This window comes from Fringilla coelebs (genome assembly GCF_963513975.1).
Source record: "Fringilla coelebs genome assembly, chromosome: 23".
Taxonomy (NCBI): Eukaryota; Metazoa; Chordata; class Aves; order Passeriformes; family Fringillidae; genus Fringilla; species Fringilla coelebs.
The window spans coordinates 1729940-1747768 of record NC_140049.1 but is presented as its reverse complement, the minus strand read 5'-3'; the positions used below and the strand labels follow the sequence as shown (position 1 = coordinate 1747768).

Genomic DNA, 17829 nt, shown 5'->3' with positions numbered 1-17829 from the left:
CTTTTAATGGACGACGATTTGGTTCCCCTAAAAAAAAATAAACAAGCAGCAGAAGCAGCACCCAAGCAGCTCCCAGGTGCCTGTGGCTGCCGTTTGCCTTGGCCTCCTGCCCGCCCAGCTCCGCTCCCGGGATGGCGGGATGACCTCCACCACCACGGCAATCCCGCCGGGTGTTTGCCCGCTCAGGAGCTTCCATTAAAGGTGTGATGGGATTGTCCTGTGTTGGCAACCTCTGACAGGTTGCAACCCTAAAGATAAACAGATTCTTTCGAGCAAATAAGGAGTAAATGCAAAACTGGGCAGCGAGTGGGGCGGGCAATGCTCCCCTGCCCAAACACAGCGGCCTCGGGACACCTGCGAGCACCCCGAGCTTGAGGGGCTCGTTCTGCTCCAGGCACAGAACAAACACCCCCAGGCACAGGGAGCAGGATGTCTGTTCCCAGTCAGGCTTTCAGTCAAGCTTAACTGGCACATGAAAGCTCCAGGCATTTATTCAAATGATAAAAGCAAAGCCAGCACACACAGAGTGAGGTTTCTCGTGGGGATTAGTAACAAACTCCCAGGTAAGCAAAGGAACGGCCTCAGCCGAGCTGCTCCAGGGTGCAGTTCATCCAAGTAAGGCTTGAGCTGGGTGTCCTGAGCAGCAAGGCCTCACCTGGGAACTCAGATCCACCTTGGACAAGTGTGCAGGTGCCCAGCAAAGTGAAACCTTCCTGTGCCCCCATCCCGACAGTGTCAGCTACTTCCTTAGGGATTGTGAGACAGTAAAACCCAAACCAATCTTCAAATTTCTGCTCCTGCCTTCCCAAGCCACTCAAGAGATGGAAGGTTTGACCCCTCAGGAGTGGGCTGTTTGAAGTGTGAAGTATCACCCCATCCTGCACCAGGCTGGGATGTGGATCAGCCACACCAGGAGCAGCACCTGGGGATGCAGCTGTGGCATCGCTGTGTGCCGGTGCCCCTTGTATGGAGATGCCTCAGACCATCTCACTCCTCCTCAGGAGCTGTCCTGGAGAAGTGACCTGACCTTGACACAAGGGAATCTGGAGTCCCCTCTCCGCCCCCCTGCCTCACAACCACCCCCAGAGCCTCTCCCCACCCTCACCCCCACCCAGGGGCTCGACAGGTGGTTTCATAACCTCAGTATGCCCTGCATTGGGTCTGCTTTCACGGCAATTTGGACTAAATTAGGGCTGGAGCTGGGTTTAAGGGTGTTGTGCCTGAATGTCTGGAATCACTCTGGGAATGGAGCAAACCAGGTACATTTAACTACAAGGTGACAGACTCAGAAGTTTTGCAGCTTCAATAAAACTCTCAACAGCTACAGAGCTTTTTTTTTTTTTTTTTTCTTTTTCTGTGTTAATTTAATCATACAAATATTCATTTATACATTAAGGAAAAAGCTTCCTTTATTTTCACCCCCAATGTGCTATCATAGGACTTCTCCCAGACTCAGAGAGGCAACACACCATCCCGTGCTACACATGCACTGCCCCGGCGAGCACAGACAGGCTGGGAACCACCCACGCACTCACACACGGAAAAAATGAAACACAACAGAAACCCAGACGTGGGACAGCGTGCATTTCCACCCACACCACTGCTCTCTGACTGCACGGCTCTGCCCCAGCTCCCAAACCTTGGCAGGGTTCGAATCCAGCACTCCTGAGGTGTGGGCAGAAGATTTCTACTCTCTCACCCCCTCCCATGGCACTGCCACTTCGGGGCCAGTCCCAGGGACATCCTGCTCCAGTTTGCCAAGGCTGGGAGGTGACACTGCTTGAGCTGTGTTAGTGACAGGGTCCAAGTGGCTCTTGCTTACCACAGGGACCCACTTAGAGGCCATCAGAGATGTTCTACATTACCCTTTCCCTTATGGGAGATGATACAAACTGCAGTGTCACGAGGTCACCTGGGCAGAACTTAGCCAAATTCATCTCAATCTCCCCATTATAAGTTGGACATCTGAAGCACGAGCAATCTGAGGGCCAGCTGCAACACGAAGCTCCAAGAAATCAGGAGGTAAAACCACCTTTGGCCTCAGTGAAACAGTTTTTACTCGAAGAAAAACACAGAGATAGAGCAACCCGTTTTAAATGTCCTTCCAGTGCCACAGCAGGGGCGACAACCCCGGCCCTAAATATCCCTCAGCTGCCTGGGCAGAGCAGGATGTGAGCAGCAAGAGCTGCAGATGTCAGAGCCCTGCCTTTCCTCACAGCCTGCAACGTGCACCCCTTGTCACCAGGACACCACGGACTGCAAACGCGTGTGCCCTCGGAGTGGGAAAGCACATGGCTACTTGGGGAGCATGCAGGTTTTGGTTTTTCAAGACAAGGGAAATAAACTCAGCCTTAGGAAGAGCACAGGAACACGAGTGTGGCAGCCAGGGGACACAGGAGGAGCACACGTGCCTGGGAGCAGAAAGCCAGCGTGGGGGTGTCTGAGTGCAAGGGTCTCCCAGGTGCCTCTGCTGACATCAGGCAAAGGTCACAGCACCAGCTCTAACTCTCAGACTCAGACCTTGATTTCCCCTCCCTTCCACTACACAGCTGACACAAGGAGCTAATAAAGATAGGGAATCACCTCGTCACTTGAACCAAGAGCTGTCTCCAGGGGTGCAGTGCCCTCAGAAGGGGAGCAGCAGCGCTGCAGGTATGATGTTCATTTCCTCAGAGGTGCTTCTGAGCAACCTGTGAGGAAAGGAGGGAGTGAGCAAAGATTCCACCTACCCACATCACACTGTGGGGCTGCAGTCACCCCCAGATCAATGCTCAGATCTAATACTCAGAACTAATCCAAGGCAAAATGTTGTTATAGCACAAGAACTAAAGCTTCCAAGAAGCAGCACCCTCAGCAGGTTCTCTCCAATCCTAACACTTGTCCAGATCCAGGGAACAGCCAGGTGCCCACCAAACTGCAAGTGTCAGGCAGTTCAAATCCTGTGGTGCCACTTCTATGCAGGCAGTTTCTGATTTCATACTTGTTTCTCCCAACTAACACATTTCTGAAGGGAGATTTCAGCTGATGGTGATCTGTAACAACTGAACTTCAGAAATATGAACAAATTCCACCTCCCAGTCCTTCCTCTGCTGGACACAAGGAACTCCCACTGACCCCACAAGGTCCATCCATATGCACCCAGGCACCAGTCCTTGGTAGCTGCAATGAAAGATTCCCACATTCAAAACCAGCCACAAAAACAAAAGCAGCCAAGAGCAGCGAGGGCAAAGCCATGCAGTGTGCAGCTCTGACACAGGGAAAAGCCTTCACTGGGAAGATCTGGAGAAGGTAAAGGGAGCTTTGCATATTCCTGTATCTTTGGCAGATGGCTGTTCCAGCCTGGTTTGTTTGGGCAGGATGGTGCTGCCAGGCTCACTTCCCTCTGTGGGATCAGCATTTCAGAATCAATTCACTACGGTGCTGAGACCAAGCTGCATCCCCTCACACTGCACTTTGCAGTCCAGAACAGGAGGAAAACATGCAGGAGGAACAGCAGAGCAGCCCAAATCTTTTGCAATCCCTCCCCTAACGTGAACCCATTCAGAGCCTCAGTGCAGCCCCGAGCCCAGATGACAAAGGCAGAAGAAGAGGAGGTGACAGTGGGACCCAGCTGGTGGTGTCAACTCCTGCTCTGTGCTCCAAAACATATGGATCAGCCTCTAAGCTACACCTCAGCACAGGAGAAACAAATGCAAACTTATGCTCTGAAAGAGAGAGGGGAGACTCCAAATGAAAAGGACAGGATGTCTGTGAAGCTTTGCAACTATCAGCAGGTGAATTACAGCTACAGAGATTCCTCTTGGCACACAGCTCCAGGCACAGCTACTGCACACGAGAGTGAACAAAAAGGGATTTTTAACTGCTAACCACACAGGACAGCTCAGGAACTTGAATAAATCAGTTTCTTATCAACATGGGTGTGTATTTGTGTACTTCATGTACAAGAGGGAAGGGAGATGAGCCCTCCATGTTATCCCAGAAGTCCCAGTGTCTCCCTCTCCAATTCTGATACTGAGACCTGTCCATAACGTGGCTCCCAACGACACGCAGGACAACTTAAAAGCAACACCCAAACCAAAAGGAAAAGAGGAAATAAAAGATTAAAAAGTCGGTAACTAAAACCAGCAGATGCTGTTAAAAACGCAGTGCTGGGTGCAGACCCAACCTGGCATTAAAAAAGCCTGACAGAAGCAGTCCCTGCACAAACCCCAGCAGGTGCTGAGCCAGTCCTGTTCAGCAGCAAACCAGGACATTCTGGGAAAATGCACGCTGTCCCTTAGGAAAAAAAACCAAAAACAAAGAACAAGAAACAAACAGAAATTAAACATTTGCTCAAACTACAACCGCTCTGTAGGCAAAATATTCTTTTTTAAAGATGGCTTTTAAATTTTCATTTTTAAACTTCTTTTTAAGCTACCTAATTACATGTGAAGATGATTTCTAAAAACCCATAGTGTTGGTGTCTCTTCTTCCTCATAGCATTTACACCACTCTGAAATCCAGCAGTCACACATGCATACTCAGGTTTTGGATTTTCCTCTGGAAACAGCTAGTCTTAAGTTACTGGGCTTTTGTTTTTTCTTCTTTTCCAGAACACGGAGGCAGAGAAGGGGGGTCCACGCTGTGTCTGTCTGTCACATGAATCCCCCTCCCTTCCCCCAAAAGTCAGCTTTTTCTTAAATTCTCCTCTTGTCGATACCCGTTTTGTGTTTTTGTGTTTTAAGACTGTCCGAAGTGATAAGGACCGTGGAAACCCTGAAAGAAAGTTGGAGACATAATCAATTTTCAACAGGCAAGAAACAAAATGCTCAGTGCTCATCTCCAAAGAGTGCCCAGCCCAGCCCAGGGCTTCCCACCAACCCCACTGTGGCTCCAAGGACACTCTGAAACCACATATATTCCAGGGTTGGCTTCCCCAGAGAGAGCAGATACCACCACTTACCTCTGTCAGATGTTTTTTAGGCCAAGGCCACAAAATAACTTGTGTTTTCTACACCAGAATTCCCTATAAATGCTATAACACCTGCAGGCCCAGCCCCTGCAGCCTCCCCAGTCTGTCCCACAGACAAGGGGCTGTAACTGGGTAAGAGGCTATGCCAGGAAAAAACCCAAAGAAAAAAAAAAAAATTCCACATTCCCACAAATGCCATGTGTGCCTTCTCAAGGTGACAATGCACATTTGCCTCCAGTGAATCAACCACAGCATTTACCAAAACCCCCAAAATGCTTCCTAGAGAATCCATTTCCCTCCTTTACATCCTGAAGTGAGTCACTAAATGTCAGATGTAGTCACAGGTCTCAAATTAACAGGAACTCCTTCTGTAACTTCTATTGTCCAGATCAGTTATCTGGGGTTTCATCAGGAAGCAGAAGAAAGACCAACAGGCAGCAAGGGATGCCCCAGCTCACAGCAGATGAAGTTTGTCAGGGAAGAAGGTACAACCCCCCCATAAACCCAGACACACACTGAGGTCAGGAGGGAGATGAGGGAGAAAAACTTGTATCTCATGGCAGAGTTGGAAGATCATTATGCAAATGCTTCTAAACACAGTCCAGCTCTTCCCAGCACACTCTGGGTAAGGCAGTGAGAGCCCAAACCATTCAAGTTCTGGCTGAAAGGGAAGCTCTGACCTCAGTTTTCACCACTCTGCCTTTAACAGAGCAAATTTCCTAGGAAATACCATTTCCTTCATGTTCTACAACTTCAAAACCCCCTCACTGCAGCAGCCAGGGCTGTGGAGCTATGAGTAGGAACACAGATTGTGTAAAGAATCAATGTCACTGGCAAACCCCAGGTTGGAGAGCTCTGCTGCAGATCTGACTAGGAAGGAAGTGCCATGAACAGTCTGTAATCTTGCTACAGCTGGAGAGAAAAACTTCATTCTTGGGGATATAATCAGGTGGTAAATACAAACAAATGGCAAAATGAAGCAGCTCTCAGCAGCTCTCAGAATCCAACCAAGAGGAGGATCAGCAGACAATTAACCAGGACATCTCCTGAACTGCGTGGGAAGTATGAAAGACTGGGAACGTGGAAATTGCTGTTTGCAGACAGAAATACACGCAAGCGATGGAAAAACAAACAGGCTTCTACCCCAGGAATATGCTGCAGTGCCAGTTTGTAAAGCTTTTCAAAAGAGAACAGCCAGCAAATTCCAGCATGACAGTTCACCTGAGGAAGGAGATGCTCCCATCAAAATCCAGAGATTGAGAAATCCAGCATTTCCAAAAATACACTCAGTGAAACGGGGGGAAGGGGAGAAGCAGGAGAGAAACATTAAGATGGTGTGAGCAGATACACAAGAAAAGGACACAGAGGAAAAGCGATGTATAGACAAGATCCCAAGCAGTCTCACCTCACAGGGATTAAGCTATTGTGCTTAGCACCCTGCAGAAAGAAAACAGGATTTACTGCTGATTACCTGCACAGACACATTTGCCAGAATTTGCTTCATCTTTGGGCTACCTGCACACAAGGCTTTGTTTCAGGCACTGCCTGGTGAGCTCAGGAGGGGTTTAACCACCCCCTGCCCCTCTGCTGGGACCATCCTGGGAGTCCGTTACCCTGTGTCACCTTATAGGGGATGCCAGAGGAAAAACTTGCTTTAATTTGGGGGCTTCACAAGCATCCCCTTGTTGTGTAAGGAACTGCCAGTCACCCTCAGTCTGACATCAGAGCAGCTCATTTGTGCTTTTGGATGCAGAGACCCTGTGAAGTGACCGTGAGCTGGTTTGCAGGGAAACCCTCTGGATCTCCACAAAGCGGTTTCTGGAGAACCTAATTTAAAGCTACACAATTATACAAACTCTGTCAGTTAAACCCAGAGTTTAGCACAGCACAAGAGATTCCTCAGCATGTACAGCTCTGCACCACCTGCCACCCTGCACTGAACATCTGACACCCTGGAATGAACTGCCCTAGCAATGCCATGACCATGGGTCAGCTCCTCCTGATGCAAGGAATTTCACCATGGAAAAGCCCCAAACCTTTCCTTTTGGAATTGCCACTCTTTACTGTGTTCCACCTACCCGAGATTCATTACTGAATGTGAGAACTTGGCAAAATTGAACCCCACTTGCATCTTTAAGGTGAGTGAGAGCTGCTTTAGTGCAGACTTGTGCAGGTGACTCCACCTCCCCTGTCCCATGACACTAGGTCACCATGCACAATATAAGGGTTTGATGGCAGAAAACTTCAATTACTGCTGCAATGCAAATACCAAACCCCTGTATGACATTTTCAAGCATAATTATCCCCTCTATGCAACATCTTACATCACAAACATGCAAAAATAATTCTGCAGACAATTGCAGTTTTTCCGAGTTGTTTCAATGGAAGGATTATTCCCAGTATTTTTGGTGCCTTCCCGTCTATCCTCCAAGTGGGATCACTGTCTTTATGAAAAGCTCAGCTGCAGCTTTGCAAACTCGCTTTCAGTTCTTCCAGAATGTTCCCCAGGAGTAACTGCTCACTTGCTGGTGGGAGCACTGGCTCTTCACACAGACCAGTGTGTCACAACACAGGACTGTAATTTTCCAAGCAAAGACTCTGCATGACAATTACTGGTATAAATTATCATTTGACTCGTGCCTCTAGAAGGGAAGTGAGATGTTTTGCAGAGTTAAAACCCTTTGTGAATACTGAGCTCTGTAAACTGAGGTACCTGTGCTGGGAACAAAGCAAGGATTAAGTGAATCTTTCATAAACCATCACACACAGGCTTTCAGACAGCTCTTTATTTCACCTCTGTGACTGAGTCACCACCAATGCAGGTACACTTCCAGGGACAGGAGGTGGATGCACAGCAATACAGGAGTCTCCCAGTGGACACTGACAGTGGCCCCAGCCCATGCTGCTGGTCCCCATCCCCTCAGGCCGCTCCTACCCCGCGCTGCTCCAACCTCGCTTACGTAAACTGAGCACAAACAGAGAACAAAGCATCCAGCACTTGTGTTTTATTCCATGCATGCTGTGCAAACATGGCGTGGCTGGGAGACCACCGGAAGTTCAGGACCTTCTGGGAGCAGGCACTGGCAGGGCTGGCTCAGGTGCCCGTGGGTGAGGAGGTGGCAGGGCTCAGGTACCTGAGTTCCCATGCACAACTCCATGATGTGCTGCTGGGATAAACAACAGGCACCTCTGCTGGGCAGGAATGGAGCAAAGTTAGGCTAAAACCAGATTACCTGGCACTTCCCACAGTGTGGAAGGACATGGATTTCATGGATCAGCTGACATGCAGCACCCAAACCACCAATCTCTCTCACTAGAGAGGCAAACTAGTTCATGCCAGCCCAGCCCAGGCTGCAGCGCTGAGGGAGCTCCAAGCCCAACCTTCTCCCACTGAGTCTAAATGGATGTAACCACACGGTGACCAGCCCAGAGTGAAGCCCAGACACCAGGATGGAAGGAGCTTCTCCCCCTCCATGGATGCAAACATTTTTGGGGCATCATCCTCATGCATAAAGACAGTTTGATGCCCGGTTTCCAGTAAAAGTATTTCTGTCTATAGTTTACAGAGGTACTCCAAAAATCTGCAAATTGGAGGCCCTGGTTTGGGAGAAGCATGGCTTTAGAAGCAGCAACAACATTTAAGCTCAGAGAGGGGAAGCCAGTTAAAGGCTCCAAGGACACAGGGTTGGTTTCCCCTTATGTACAGAAAGCTGCCAAGTAGCTCAACTCCACACAGAACAGAGGGAGATGGGGAGCATAAACACAGCAGGAAAAAAGGAGTTCAGATTTTAAAGTTATGAACTCCAAATATGTTTCTATTTCACTGGGCATTGAAGAGCAGCACAAGCAGTGACCAGGACAGCCAGGCACCATTTGCTTAGGTGGAGATGCTCAGTGTCCTGTCTGGGGAAATCTTTGCAGAATCACAACCTCCAGGTGCAGCTTTCTGCATGACACAGAGAGAAGTGATTCCTCAATTCATCTGGGCAGCAGGTTTAGATACAGATCTGTGGATTTTATACAAAGATGTTAAGTACAATCTAAGTGTCAGGATATGGCTATTCATTTCTGATTTCTCAAACATGGAAACATGTACATTTCTTTCCTCAGTTAAGCAATTAAACTCAAATTCCCAGGCACTGTAAGACTGGATCTTGGGCCTTTAATGGAAAAGCCAGTCACAAGAGAGCAGCAGTGACTGTGCAGGGTTGCTATGAGACAGGAGTAAATAGGAGAAAGCTGTATCAACCTCAGATCTCTGGAGAATCCAGAGAAAGTGACTGCCAGAGAATAAACTATCTGTGCATGGGGATTTCTGGGCATCCTATCCTGCACTTAGGCACACCTTTACATCTAAGAACATGCAAAAATCCCACTGGGAACTGATTTAACAACAACACGCTTCAAAAAAAGCCCTGGCAGGCCCTGGCCTGCAGCCTCCCAGCAGTGTGTGTGGATGGTGGGCAGGGGGCCTCAGGGAGGTGGGTGCCATAGCAGGAATAAAGGGCACACAGCTTGTTCCAACCATGCCACAGGTTTCATCTTACCCACTTAGAGGGAATTCTGTGTCTGGTTTTGTTTGTTTTTCCCTAGGACACCCAAACCACCCACTCTGCTGCTGTATAAAAGCATTTTGAATGTTTCCAGGTGTGAAATGCTGCTGTACTTGTCTAACCCAGCAGCAGATGGCACGTCGGTGTTGCCACAATGCTGACTCCAATGGGGAGCTCTAGAGGACAAGTCACACCTGCTCAGTGCACCAGAGGGAGAACTAATTCCGACAAGGTCTGGCAGCTTCGAGTATGTTTTACACCTGCAGATGCCAGAAACTGCTCATTTTATCTCAAAGATTTCATGGTCTCATGCACTGCATGACTGGGTGTCCCCAGTGTCTGTCAGCAGAGGAAGCCTCCACAGTCAGCTGAGAAATATTTAAGGGCTTATTTTGCTTCTAAATACAGGACACAGGCTCTTCTCAACAGTTTAACTAAACCTGAACCATCTCCTTCGCTCACCAAATGGCCTGGGGATTCCCTCCCTCTCCCAGGTACATGAAAGGAGACAAAAATATCAGAGATCCTGCCCAAGATAAGTAAAATCCAGGAATTCTTGGAGTCTCTGCCATTACCTAACCAACCCACAGTGCTCTTCTGTCTGCTCTAGAACCTGAAATAAAGCCTTTCACAACAATATTCAACCATAGGGCAGCAACTCCCAGTGCAGTAGTTTTCCTTCTCCTCTGCAGCAGCAGAGTACAGGTCAGATCCCCTGGGGATGTGGAGAAGATGGGCCAGGTAGAGCTCTTCCCAACAGGAACTGGAGCTCCATCTGTTCTTCAGGTAATTCAATGCTCCTGACATCACCTCTAATAACCCCTTTTCTGCTCCAGCAGCATCTCCAGCTGGGTACATCATGCACACAAAGGGAAAAAACCAAAGAAAACTGCATCTCCTTTTCCCAGAGGCCTGGCCAGGGAATGGGGTGAATGTTCACCTGACCATTTCAAACAAGACCAGGTGTCTGGGATGTCCAACTCCCTCAAACTTGTTTACTACAGAACCAGTATTGTACCAATACAAATATTGGGTCTGTGGCAGAAAACTTCCTGCCCTGGGCAGGATGGGCAAGGCTGGAACAGGACTCAGATATTCAGATCTACCAGAACCACCTCCAAAGGATAAAATAATTTGTCTTAGAACGTCACAAACAAAAGAACCACAGTAGAGAGAAAAACCACCCAAAAATCAAGTAGCTTTTCCATATCCCCCACCCCCAAGCAAAAAAAGGACTGTAAAGTTGTCCCTTCTGAAGCCAGCAAAATGTTTGCTTTAATCTCAGACAATCCACCTCAAATCCACCCAAGAATATTCTGTAAATACAAAAAAGAAACAAACAACAAACAACTCCAAAACAAAACAACCCAAAAACAAGGAAAAATGGGAAGAAAGGTCACCTGCCCTATGTTTGGGGTTAGATTATAACCACCCCTGTTTCCTCAGAGCATGGAGCTCTGGGTTACCAGCTAAACCAGCTCACTTCAACCTTGTGACACCTCTCAGGTGGTGCTTCACTCTCCTGCTGGCTTCTCTCCCACAGCACAGCTGCTCCTTGCCAGGGGCTCTGGTTCCTCACACCCACGTTCTCTGAAGGCAGTCCCAGCCCGGCCCCTTGGGGACCACCATGACCCAGCACTGCCACTTCAGGTGGTGTTTCACTGACAGGTCATCACTTCCCAAGCCATCCACTCCACTGCCATGAGCAGGGCCTGGCAGCAGGGGCCAGCCCAGAGTTGGTGTTTGGGACCACTAAGGGGGGGCAGTCAGGCTCACCCCGCATATGCCAGCCATAAAAAATGCACAGCCCTGGGGTAAAGGTCACTAAAACAAGATCCACTGGCACAGGACAGGCAGGTCATCCAGGGAGGGACTAAAGTGCTGTAGGTGAACTAACATTAGGGCTTTATTAAGTCATTCAGCAACCAAGTGTTATTGTCCTACACAGCCTGCTCAAAGTACAGTAAAGCATTTTTAAAGGATTTAAAAAATCAAACTAGTTTGACATACGACAGTACACACCTACACATACTGCTGCATTAACAGGTGGATTCTGAATTGTAAATAATCCTGCAATTCATTTTTCACACACAAGCAAATAAAAACAGTCAAAATATCACTCAGACTCATATAGCATCCACCAAGCAAGCTTTTGAGAGAGATTTAAAGTAAAGATAATTCAAAAGTCACCTACAATTATGAACAAGACAAGGACACAGACAGGAACGGTCCTTTGATTGACTGTTCCTGCAGGCAGCTTCTGTGATCAAATGGTGTGCTCTGTAGTGTCCCCACACCAGCTAAAAAGAAATCTGGCTAATCTGAAGTTTGAGGGTGTGGTTATTTGTTGTCTGTTCAAAATTATGTCAAACTCAGGACACATCTAGAGAGATATTTTGACTTATTTGCACACGCAACTGGAGCAGGCTCCAGCCACTTGCGGTTACAGCACCCAAACAAGATTATATAAATTTTAAGAAGGACTTGAAGCAAAAACAAAAAGGTGGATCTGGTAGAGTCTATCAGAGGCAAAAAATATTTTAATATAACATGAGGACTTGGCAGAGTCAGACAGTCAAATTCAGAACCTTCCTTAGCAGGTCTGGCAGAAGCAGAAGGAAAGGGCTTTGCAGTTTGGAAGGAAGAGCAATTACACACCTGCCAGGCTCCTCCCCTACCCGTTCTCCTGCTCGCCCAGGGCACCTACCTTACTGTACGTCACTACCGACAAGTTGTTCGAGTGACTGCTGGGGGAGAGATTTACAGAGTTTTGTGACAGTCCATTCTGATCTTGTTCGATTTGGTCAGGAGCAGGCCCCCATGTGTTTTTGCTGATTGTGCCTAGCTCGGAACCCCCAGGGTCTTTTAGGTTGTTTTCATCTGGTTGCCTGTTCTTCTGTGGAGAGGCGAATGGGTTAAAGTTTCCTTCTACCTTGCGATGCGGCTGCGTGTTGAACTCTGTTTCAAAGGATGACAGCTGCTGTGTGACACCCAGAAGTCCTCCAACTTCCACGCTGAGGATCACCCAGATGACATCTGTGGAAAGATACATGTTTGGGTTGTCACTAGATAGGAGTTTATGAAGGGTCAGAAGGAGCAAGTGAATTCCATCCTTTACACTAGCAAGAAAAAGACTTATTGCTTAAAGCACATTTTTACAAAGCCTCAGCAGTACTGGTTCCAGTGCCCCCAGTTTAACAGGCCTGGGATCAGCAGTTTGAATTTTAGGAGCCAACTGAGGACAGTGGCTTTTACCTTAGGGGCACATGACTTGCTTAGGGAGCTCCACCACCCTATTAGGGCAAGGACCCCCAGTACACACCACTAATCCCCCCTGTGTACAAATACCCTCATTGAAAACTGTACACACAACCCCCACTGAGCCCTGCATTCACACACCACTGATCCTTGTACACACACATACCACTGACCACACTGCACAACCACCACTGACCCCCTGCACACACCCACACCCACCAGTGATCCCCCCACGCCCCAGACCCGTCCCCCCAAAGGCGGCTCTGGAGCAGACCGGCAGCGCCCTCTGCCGCTCTCTCTCGGCCTTGCGGCCCAGGTGCCGCCCCCGGCTGGCACCACCGGGCCCCCGCCCCAAAACGAGCGTCCGGGCTCCGGGATCGCCGGGCCGGACCTGGGAGCAGCCCCCAGCAAAGCCACCAGCTTGGCTGCAGGGCAAGAGTCTCTCGGACTCAGAGCTTGGCAGCAAAAGGGGTTCAATCTTCAGGTCGTGTTCTGGCAAAAGTGACAACTTCTGGCAACGCAGGGACATCTCCCATTGTCCAGAGCAGGGAGCCCTCCTGAAACCCTGGGAAACCCTCGGCTTTGTGAGCATACAGGACCAGCAACACAAAACGGACAGGCTGTCCCACCTGCATGGGGATATCCCTCCTGACAATGAGGAGCTGCATGGCAGTGCCAGTGCTGCCAGCAGCCCCCTCCTTCTGGGCACTGGTATTTTTGCCTCCATGTGCCAACTCACTCAAGCCCTGAAACTTGGGATACTCCCAGCTGCCAACAGAGACACAAAGATGTTCTCAGTGTAAACTAAAACTGGCAGAAAAGGGAGGCAAGGCTACACTGAAGGCAGATGTTTGAGGCCCAGGCTGAAGCACCAGACAAAATAGCCAAATGTGTTATTTAAACAGGGAAATAGCTCACAGGGGCTGCACTAAGTCACTGCATTAAGCCCTGGGCATTAACTTCTCACATGAGGTTTTCACCACTATTTTATGCTCATATGCAGTTCACAAAGTTAAAGCAAAGGAAAACTGGGAAATAATCTCAACAAGGACCAACCAGGAAAGAGTCTCCACGAGAGTTGCACACATCCCTTTGTTTTCCAGAGTTTTATGTAATCTGTAATTTGTTCCAGTGCTTAGAAAACACAGACCAAGACAACAAAGCAGCTCCCTTGATGTTTTCCTCCACTCTGTGCTCTGTATTTAAGCCCAGGGCTGGCAGACCTCTGCCCCCTGCTCCATTTTGTGCCCGTGGTGTCCCTGCTGTCCCCAGCGGGGCCGTGGGAAGGGGAGGGGCTGCTCACCTCCGTAGTAGAGTCCCGTGGCAGTGCACATCCGCCACTGTCCCTGATACATTCCGGCAGTGCTGGGGCTGCACATCTGCACGCTGACATCAGCCATCTCCTGCGGCTCCAGGGACCTCACCATCACCATGTTCACGTGGCCAAACTGGTCTCCACCGACATACTTCAGGCAAACCCCTGGGGGCCACGCCTCCGTCCCTGGGATTAGACAGGAGAGGGAATTACTGACAGCGCACCAGGAAAAGCTTTGTCTGTTTGTGTAAGACTGGTTGAAACATGCTTGTTAAAACAGTTGTGCAATTGTTGGATGGTCAAAGGAAACCAAGACACACAGGACACAGCAGCAGTGGATGCTGAGGAAGCCTGGCTTTCAGAGCAGGCTTAACTGGTGCACTTAGGGACCAGCAGAACAATTCCTATTTGAGTAATCTCTATGTCTTTGTTACACAAAAAAATTCTCAAAGTCACAGTGCAACAGCTAAAAAAACCCCCAAAAAAACCCAACCTATACACACCTTCCCTTCCTCAGGGCCAGAAGCAGAGACAAGGGCAGGGCTGTGTTGTGTGCCCTTATTTCTGCCTCCCTCCATGAAGCTCCTGAACCGTGCCACATCAAATACCTGTTATTTATACAAAGTGTTGGCAACATATCCTTTCAGGGATTCAATTCTTTCTAAGCCTGTTAGTAGTCTCAAGAAGAACTCATAGTTTGAGCTGTAACTGAAGTGCCAGCACTATTTCCTAAATGGATTTCTTTCTTTCCTTGCGCCAACCCTTTTCTCAGGCTTGTGCAAAGGTGGCAAGAAGGGTTGTGAACACACAATTTATCTGTGGAGATCCATGTTTAGACTGCAGACACTGGGACTGACAGCGTGACCTGGCAATCAGAGAGACAGAAAACAGCTCCTGCGTGCAGACGCCGCTGCCAAAGATAACAAGTGCTGGGGCAGACAGAAAGAAAAAGCCTCTCTTCTGAGACTCATGAAAAATCAGTTTAGCACAATTTTCTTTTGCTTCTTCCCCAGTCACGTCACATGACTAAGCCAAGGACGGAGAACACCTCCTGCTCAGCTGAGGCTGACGGAAATGGCTACGGAAAGCCTGAACCACCACGAAGCTTGGAACTGCTCCGTCTGGTTTCAGGCGAGCGCACTGGAGGCTGCTCTGACCTCACGTTACCTCAAGGAGCATCCTTTGCAACAGCTTGCCTGCTAATTTAATCCCTGTGGATACTCCAGTGAAGACACGGCAAGGACTGGTTTTCTTGTCAAATCCTTATTTTGGAATTCACAACCTCGCAGGGAGAGCAGGATGTGCACGAGTGCAGTGGGATGTTCAGCATGGGGGATGTACCAGTACAGCTGGAAAGGTGCTGAGAGAGCAGGGCCCTGAAAGAGGAGCTGGGTGTCTGGCTGACCTCAGCCTGGGGCATGGGGCACTTGAGCATGAAGCCTCGTCTGCAGAGGTTGGCAGCCCAGCAACATGGTTTAGTTTAAATTATTTATGTGATTTTTATCAGGTTTAATGGCTTTAGGCTTGCAAGGTGCCTAGAACGCTGCAACTGATAAGCCTCATAAAATGAAATTATGATTATGTCATTCTATTTCAGTACACTCATCTCTCAGGAGATGATAAATGGCAGAGAGTGTCCTGCAGAGCCAGCAGCAGCTGGGGGCAGAGTGGGGAGAGGAAGCCAGGCTGTTAAATCCTGCTGCTCTTTCAGCAATGGTTCTACTACGCAAACTGCTCCTTTGGCAGACAAGGCAGCACTGTTCTGCAGGTACCAGAGCAGGGCATTGCTTTTTACTGACACATATGAGAAACTGACTGAACTGAGCTCACAGCTCACACGCCTCAAACTGACAATCTCTGAGCTCTGCCTGTCACACTCATCAGACCTGCAACGCTCCAGTGACACACGCCTCAGGTATTTTGTGTTCTAGAACTGAAGTCATGTAATCAAGGACTCCTGTAGAGCTGTTAAAAAACTTGGCTCTGCTTCAGTTATCTGCCTAACAAGTAGATATTATCTGGAAACACTACAGCCCTTTGATACTATACCTTAATTAAACCAAAGAATGGTTTTCAAATGCTGCAGTCCTCCTCACACTGCACAGTCATAACCAGCATGTGAAGCTGCACTTCACTAACCCTCGGCAGCGTGGTTGTACCAAGCCCTGGCCTCCAGCACCACTGTTAGGGCACAGATGGATGGTCTGACAAGCCAGGTTCAAACCACACAGAGGCCAAAACATTTCGGCCTCGCCAGGAAATCCTAAATCAAGATGAGCTCCTGTCCCCCATTTTAGAAGGCCCAGGATTTCAGAAGGTGAAACATTCCAAGAACAATGAAACATCCCCTGAACTAGGATGCTAAATTAAGGCTGAATTTGCATCCAGGAAATGGCACATCAGAGGAACAAGGAAGGGAGGAGTCAGCCCAAGATAGAGGTGTAGTCATAACAAATTGAGATACTAAGAGTGGAGAAACAAGACCTATCACACTTACTAGATTTGTAAGGACTGTATTTGGGACAGTTATAAAAAAATTGCCAGTCAACTTTTCACAGTACTGGAGTTCAAGCAAGTTCCATGCTTCACCCTTCCATTGTACTTCCAAACAGAAGGAGGCAGAAAAAGTACACTGAAATATTAAATCCTTCCTCTAGAACACATTCTCTATAAATCAGTGTTCTTAAACATGCTAATGAAATACTCTTAGATTTTTAGTGTGGATATTCTGTCCAAGTACTGCAGCTATTCACAAGCAGAAATACTGAGAGAGCTGAACCTGACTCGTGATGACTCCCAGCATCACACCTTGGTGTGAGATTGTTCTCCCCCACACAAGTACAAGCAGGTCAATTAAATTCAGACACACAGTTTTAAATGTTCAGGCAACATCCCCTCGCTGCACTGCTTGAGGACAAGGGCTTCCTTCCCATCCATGGATCTCATTTTTCTCTCTGACTGCATCCCACCAAATCAAACATTGGGAATGCACTTTGCCCAGCCTCACTTCCTGGATCCCAGGCACTGCTTTGACTTATTTCAAACTGGAATGTGGTCTCTCCAGCCCTGCATCCTCTCAGAACATGAAAAGGCAATTCTGCCCGAAGTGGTCCTGCCACATGACCCTTGTGTCACTGCCTTGTTTGTCTACAAGTTTCCTAGAGTTTGTTTGTGTGGTGGCACAAGGAACAAGACTGGTGACCTGACCGAGCTGCCCATCCCACCACAAAATGTTTGTGCCAACCCAAGAAGGGAACTTGCATGGGCTGGCAGCACCTCAGGGTGGCTCCAGCCCAGGTGAGTGCACACAAGCTTCCTGCCTCAAGGCAGCATCCCTCCCACTGGATCCCAACACCTGCAGCTAAAAGGCCTCACCTGTATTCTGTATCCTCCATGTTTTTGTAAACTGGGTATCAGGAGGGATGGACTCTCCTTCACCTATGGTGACATCTTCCACAAATGACATGGAGGGGACATTGATATTTGGACTCTCAAAATCATAGTAGGCTCCAATGGCAGCTTGTAGATTCCTGAAAAGGAAAAAAGCACATTACAACCTGAAGTACAGTTGGGTCACGCCCTTTGCATAGGTCATATGTCATCCTAAACAGGTCAGCAAAAATATGCAGACTGTAATAACTCTGCTGCTCATGTGTTTTTTAAAAGCTTTTATCTCTATCACACATGGATTTTCCAAGATAACAGAGCTCAAAATACAGCACTTTTTCTTGCCAGGGACACTGGCTTAGATC

At 48.5% G+C, this 17829-nt stretch overlaps 1 protein-coding gene across 1 annotated transcript in view; it reads right to left on the bottom strand.

Moving 5' to 3' along the window:
• Positions 1-1198: 1198 nt before the first annotated feature.
• Positions 1199-17829, bottom strand: part of ILRUN (inflammation and lipid regulator with UBA-like and NBR1-like domains) — a 28244-nt gene continuing 11613 nt past the window's right edge. Inside the window, exons 2-5 of the mRNA XM_084220504.1 lie at positions 17453-17607; positions 14066-14263; positions 12212-12540; positions 1199-4755 (exon numbers count right to left, since the gene is read on the bottom strand). Coding sequence (XP_084076630.1) covers positions 4720-4755; positions 12212-12540; positions 14066-14263; positions 17453-17607 — 718 coding nt within the window. The 3' untranslated portion in view covers positions 1199-4719. The remainder of the gene's footprint in view (positions 4756-12211; positions 12541-14065; positions 14264-17452; positions 17608-17829) is intronic.